Below are 6,507 nucleotides of genomic sequence, written 5' to 3'. Positions count from 1 at the left end.
GGTTTGTTTTCAAACCATTACAGTGATTCTAGGAGAAATTCACTAGGAGGAGTCCAGGCTACCCATGGGAGGGGAACAGGATCTTTTCCTACTCTATTGGTGTGTTTTTGGGTCCCAGTGGCCATCACTGACATGAACCCCAGTTAGCAAGGAGAGACAAAACAGAAGCTGTTCTGGACTCCCTGCCCAGCAGGGATCTTGCTGGGGACGAGGCAATGGAAGCTGCTCAGTCTCACACACTACAGAGCACCTACCATGTCAAACTGAGCTCCACCTTACTCCCAAGCAGGCTGAACCTTGCCCTTCACACCACAAACTGAACCATAAAATTAATATTTTGCATAAAAAGGAAGAGATCAGGCCAATGTAAACCAGCCAAACCAAATGCAGTCAGTACAATGTTAATCTCCTGGAGCACTCAACAATGCCATTAGAAGCCTCCCAGATGACCACAACCTCGGCTTTGTATCTCTGCTCAGAGATGGTGCAAAATCAAAAAGTGTCTTGGTTTGGGTGAGATGGACCCTCAGGCTGGGATCTAGACTGAATAGAAGGGGGCAGCTGATGGGGTTTAATTAGGAGGGAACAAATGAGGTAGGCAGGGGAAACAGCAATCCCTGAATCCTGCAAAGTGCCTTGGAAGTTCTTCACAGCCCCCAGTTCTGAGGAAGGCAGGAAGTTTGATTCCCAAGCACCCGCCCAAACCACACATGAGAAATGGATACAAAACCTTCTTGCCCCTGAAACTCAGAATTAAACACCCAAGTGAAAAAAAGGAGGAAGAGGAGGTGGGAATTACCTTCATACTGAGCATGCCCAAAGTGAGCTGGAACAGCACCAGAGAGCCCTCGTAGAAGAAGAGATCCCAAATACGTAGCAGCAGCTTGATATGGACAACACTAGCAAAAGAGGTGAGGAACCAGTGCAAGGTGATCAAGGAGAGCTCTGTGAATAAACAGAAAAGAAAACAAACACGACAAGGGAAGTCAGCCAACCAGTGAAGATGGACTCTCCTAAGTGCTCTCCTCCCAGCTCAAAGATGACCATCCACTGCCTCCAGGGTCAGGAGGTTTGCTCCTAGATCTGATGCTCAACCTTTGTGAAACAAGAGGAGTAATTTTGGTCTGTGTGTCCCCCTGGCAAGAAAAGCTATGCTTTCTAGGGTACACTCTTACCAATGTCATGCTCCTGGAGCAGCTTGTCCAGGCGGGGCAGATACTGCACGATGAGCTGCCGCAGGACACGCTGGTCAGTCTGCACGCCCATCAGAGTGGTGCTGAAGTAGGAGGCAGGAACCAGTTCCTCAATGATAGCACACATCATCCAGAAGGCATCTTCCTCCTCCAAGAAAAGCAGCAGAGAGGCAGCCACCTGGGGTTTTAAAGGAAGAAGAACTGCATGTCCTAAGAGGAGCAGAACTCTTTCCCTGCTTCCTCACACAGAGAGATGACGAGTGACCGACACCTTCCCTCCTCCACTGCAGCTCTCCTGCAGTCCCCACTGAAGTGATTTCTCCTCAGTGTAATGCCTTCCCTTCCTTCATGGATGGATGGAAGTCTTCCACATCTTTGGACACGTGATGCTACTCTACTTCCCCTTTCCCAGGAATATTCCACACAGGAGGGATTCCCCTTTGGCTCATCTGGAGGCCACAGCGCCCGGCAGCGCTGCCCGGCCCCGCTCGCCCCGGCGTAGCCATGCCCACCAGGAGGACCCTGACAGCAGGTTACCATGCCAGTGCCTTGGCAGTAGCCAATCTCTGGGTAGAGCCAGGCGAGCCCCCGGAGGATCCTGCGCAGGCGTGGCACCCCGATGCTGTTCATGTTGGAGAAGCAGGCGTTGCTGGGCATCGTGCGGAGCAAGTCCTTCTCAATCTGTGCGACAGCAGGGACAAGCCAGGACAGGTCAGCCTGTGGCACCTGAGCAACTGCCTCCTGCTCTCTGAGCTTCCCCACGGCCTCCTGCCCCAGGGAACTCTGCTTCCCCACACTCCTGCCTAGGTCCTGAGGCACCAAGATGGCTCTGGCTCTGCTCAAGCTCCTGGGGCCAGTTTAACAGCCTTCACTGACAGGGGAAAATGCCAGTGCAGATGGTGACTTAGTGTCTCCCATGAAATACTTGCCTGAACTCTGCCCCTAGCTCACCACTGAGAACAGTAGGCACACTGGTTGGGAATGTATCTGCTTGGATTTCAAGCAAGGCTTCCCAACGAGCCTGTGCCAGAAAGAAACCAACAACCCGTCCACATCTGTGACAGGGGACTTGGAGGTAAACAGCTGACAGGTCTCTCTCCAGCAGTGCTGTTTCTCCTTCCAGCCCCCGTGAAGCTAACTTCATAGTGAGAGGTGGACATGTGCAGAGGTCAGCTTCTCTTGCTATGGCCTTGGCCTCAATCTTGATGATGTGCACAGACTTTGTATGTGAGGGAACAAAGACAGTCCCTGGAAGCAGCTGCCACTGCCTCAATAGAGGTGCATCTGTCAGCCTGTCACCCTCCACGCAGGGAAAGTAACAGGATGTTTGCTGAGATGCAATTCAGCACTGTTTCCTAGCCTGCAGGTAGCATGGGCCCAACCCCTTCCCAGCTGTCCTAGGGAGGAGGGGAGCTGCACAGTTGTTACTCCAACAACACAAAGGAGAAGCACGCCCAACAGGACTAAGCTTTAACAGGATTCAGACACACATGTCCTCTCAGCTGCCCCTGCTGCAGGGGTCAGGCAGACACCCCTTCCTCCTCAGGCAGCAAACCTTGCCCTACTCCTCCCTGCCCTGTGCCACTCAGCAGCAGGCAGTGTCTCCTACCTGCTTGGCAGCAATGGTTTCATCATTGGAGCTGTTCTTCACGATGTCCCGGTACGACATCTCCGAATTCCTCTTCTTCTGCAAGGCCCCCGACAGGCGCATCCACAGCTGGGGGTCAGTGTGAACACAGAGAGGAAGAGTCACTGCAGCAGCCACAGAGAGACATAACCTAGCACTCTATCAGCCCAGAGAAGGCAGTCATGCTCACTGTCCCTTCCTCCAGGCCAGGCCAGGCAGCACTCTCACCTGTGGCCTCATGCTGTGCGGGATGCCAGCCAGCACCAGGGAGCGCAGCTTGTCCGAGTGTGGTAGGGTGACTTCAATTTTGTCCCAGGTAAGGTCACCCACGTCGTGGTTGTGTGTGAACTCCAGATGAGCCTGCCACTTCAGCCTCTGCTGTGGCTCCTCTGTCAGTGGGACCCCCAGAAGCTTGCTGGAGTTTGGCTCAGCACCATCTGCCTCAGCAAAGGGAGGAGAATGAACCGGGGACAATGAGACAGGGAACAGGAGAGGGAACAAATGGAGGGCAGGGTGGGGCATAGGAAGGCTGAGGAATAGGAAAACCATCTGAGGAAAGCACATCAAAAACATTCATGTTTTCCCGTCAGAGCACAGAAACACAAAGATTGGGTTCTAACCATCTCCTCCACGGGCCAAATATTATGCTCATAAGCAAAAGGCACCGGGGGCCTCAGGAGCTAAGAAGCTGTCAGCAGGCTTCTAGCCCCTACTCAGTCATGATTTAGAGCAGAGTGTGGCTGGAATTAAACAAGATCCAGGCAGCAGTCATCCTGCTGGGTTTTGTAAGGATCTGTAAATCAGGCTGACAAAAGCATAGCGAGCCTCAGAGGTGGGAAGCAGAAGCTCTATGCTCATGCAAGTAATGAGGTGCAAAATGTTAACGTTGGGGATATTTAATCACCAAAGAAGCTTTAGTAAGGACACTTCCAGATTCACAATGAGAGAGCACCTTAACCTGAGGCTGGCTTTCTAAAACAGCACAAGCACAGGCTTGATGTAAGGCACTCTGCCCTTCATCATATAACACAGCCCAACAACACAGTCCAGATCTTTCTGCTGATTTTATAATGTTCAAGTCTATCAAATGTTCTGGCTGAACAGTGTCTCTGTGTCCTGTCCTCATCTCTGGGTCACTGCTTCAAAGAGGATCCTCCACGACTCAACGTGCCTCAGCCCCCCCCCACACAAACAACTTCTGCCCTTGCACTGTGTGACTTGAGCCCTGGAAATGTCCTCTCAGAGCACATAAAGCAGTTCCTATGTCCCCCACTCCTTTCTCTTCCTCTTTGTAAAGGCAGCTAGGTGGAGTTCCATGACCAGCAGCAACAGATCTCCACACCTCCTCCTATTTGGTCACCCTTCTCTCTTATCATGAAGAAAAACTAGGATCTGAGTTCTGCCCCTGCAGTCTGCCCTACATGTGGCCAAGCTGCTGGGTAGAACACACACTGCTGCCACTCACCTTGGCTCTGAGTTCTTCAACAGACAGCACATGTCTCTGTGCCTGCTCTCAGTGCTGCTGAACATGACAGAGACCCCACCGTGACCTGGGAAAGTTGCCCTTGCCCAGCACGCAGCTGCTGATGGAAATCACAGATCCCCAGAACCACGGAGTGGTTTGTCTTCGAAGAGACCTTACAGATCATCTAGTTCCAACCCCCTACGACGGGCAGGGACACCTCCCAGCTTCAGCAAGAAACTGTAACCTCCTCAAAACTCTTTTCTGCCTTACCCATAGCACAAGCATGAGGGGATGGAAATGACTTTGCTGCAAAGCTCAGCCTCCTCCTGTAAGGCCAGCAGGTCTAATGCCCTTCATTACAATGGCAGGATACAAAAGATGATGACAGGTTGGCAGATGAGATCCAGCACAGAATGGTGGCAAAATCACCCTCCCATTTTCAGGAGCATGGGAAGGGCTGGAGGCAGGACAGAATGGGAGAGGCAGGGATGGGACTGGCTTTACCTTCCTTATCAATGCGGAAACCAAACTCATCATAGTGGAACTCTAGCTGCTCCATGGACTCCTCTTTCTGGGAGACAGGAGGAAGAAGAACAGACACTTTCACCACTTTAGCACTGAGCAACTGAAACAGAGACATGTAGATATCGCTCCATCCCACCACGGTCTCCACTGTGCGCTCTGAGCAGCTAGACTCCTTCCCATTTTAGTTTCAATGCCTCCCACCACAGTCTCCAGCTGGGGAGGTGTTGCTTGCCAGTCCCATTTAGACTTCTCCATGGAAGCTGGGAAGCTCTGCCTTCACACTCGCTTCTCAGCAATCCTCCTTCCAGCAGGGCTTGGGCACAGCTTCATGTCAGGATCAGAACCTGCTACCTGGAGGGGCACACAACCCTCCTCATGGAGTGAGGGATCCACACACCCCTGCTCAAGTCCTCTTTTACCTCTGCTCACACACTGCAAACTCAGCTCTCTGCATTGCTCCATCTCCTGCCTGTTGCTTTCAGATTTTCTCCAAAAGACAGCAGGCAAAACTGGCATTTGCATCTATGAAGCAAACTCAAATTATAGGCCAAAGGAAATTAAGGTCCATGACCCAAATCTCAGCTTTCCCCATTTGTGCTCATGGTTGGCACTGGGGGATAGACTGGAGGCTACAACCATGTTTTTGTTAAGGAATGAGAACCTGCAGGTGCCTCCCCTTTCCTGCAAGCCCATCTGCCCCTCCTGTTGGGTCTCAGTCACTGCACCCAGGCAGCACCCACAAAGAATGCTTCTAGCATAGCTCCACTGTAGAGCTTTAATCTGCCTCACTGGGCTGAACTGCCTTCAGCAAACTCTGCAGGGAAGTTATGAAATTCCCTGGCTGCTTCCTTCCTTCCTGCTCTGCCCACCTGGTGCCAAGTCTTGAGGTTAGCATTTCCTGCCATGCACGAGCCATCCAGAGCAGCTCGATGGTGACAGAGACTCCCTGAGGATGTCAACACTTTTACAGTGGAGCAATAGTTACAAAACAGCAGGGCAATAATTCACACAAGTTTCTCTGTGCTCTGCAAGCTCTTGCAGGAGCCAGGATGCAGCAGCAAAACACAGGGAGGTTTAAGGAGTCCACAACCAGAAGAGCACATCTCTCCCTCCTTGTCCCTGTGGCTTTCAGAGACCACCAGACATCACCAGGATCCCCTGACCTCCGTGCAGAGGCAGAGAACACCCCCTCCCTGCCCCACACTGTACCTGGGTGTATTTTGCCAGGATGTCCTGAGGCCAAATGCTGGGAGTGAGGGCTGAGAAGGGACCCCCAGCAGAGGGAGTGTAATGGCCTAAACAGAGAGAGGTCAACATAGATCAGTGAGAACCTGGAAGGACACCCCTGGACGACACACACTCAATATACACTGTTCCTGCAAGAGGACTCACAGCAGTTTGTCACCACTGCCCCTCTGGACATTGAAACAGCTCCCACTTCACCAAGGAAGCAAGTGGTTTCAGATGGCTTTGTCCCTAATCATCAAGCAAAAGAAGCAGGAAGGCCAAATGTAGTTCCTTCTAAGAAAGGGAGCTTTAGGGAAGACAAATAGTTCCATGGCATGATGTGATCTTTCCTCTGATTGGCAAATCTGCACAGTCAGTGCCAAGCCAGAGGAACTATTACAGAAAAAGGTTACTCTGGAGAAGTAAAACCCTCCTACAGAATCACTCCAGCACCTGAAGCACTCCAGAGT

The 6,507-nt window shown here is 51.9% G+C and overlaps 1 protein-coding gene across 1 annotated transcript; it reads right to left on the bottom strand.

The window, feature by feature from the left end:
- Nucleotides 1-799: 799 nt before the first annotated feature.
- LOC103781592 (small G protein signaling modulator 3 homolog) lies at nucleotides 800-6,105 on the bottom strand (the record flags this gene model as incomplete). Its single annotated transcript, XM_008949317.1, has 7 exons — nucleotides 800-945; nucleotides 1,176-1,371; nucleotides 1,731-1,874; nucleotides 2,803-2,910; nucleotides 3,049-3,257; nucleotides 4,790-4,856; nucleotides 6,020-6,105. Coding segments are annotated over 7 exons (956 nt in total), but the record flags the coding sequence as incomplete, so codon positions are not given.
- Between the last annotated feature and the right edge of the window lie 402 nt (nucleotides 6,106-6,507).

This window comes from Merops nubicus, unplaced genomic scaffold (genome assembly GCF_000691845.1).
Source record: "Merops nubicus isolate BGI_N331 unplaced genomic scaffold, ASM69184v1 scaffold51731, whole genome shotgun sequence".
Taxonomy (NCBI): domain Eukaryota; kingdom Metazoa; phylum Chordata; class Aves; order Coraciiformes; family Meropidae; genus Merops; species Merops nubicus.
The sequence above is the reverse complement of the archived record's forward strand: the minus strand, read 5'-3'. Positions and strand labels throughout refer to the sequence as shown.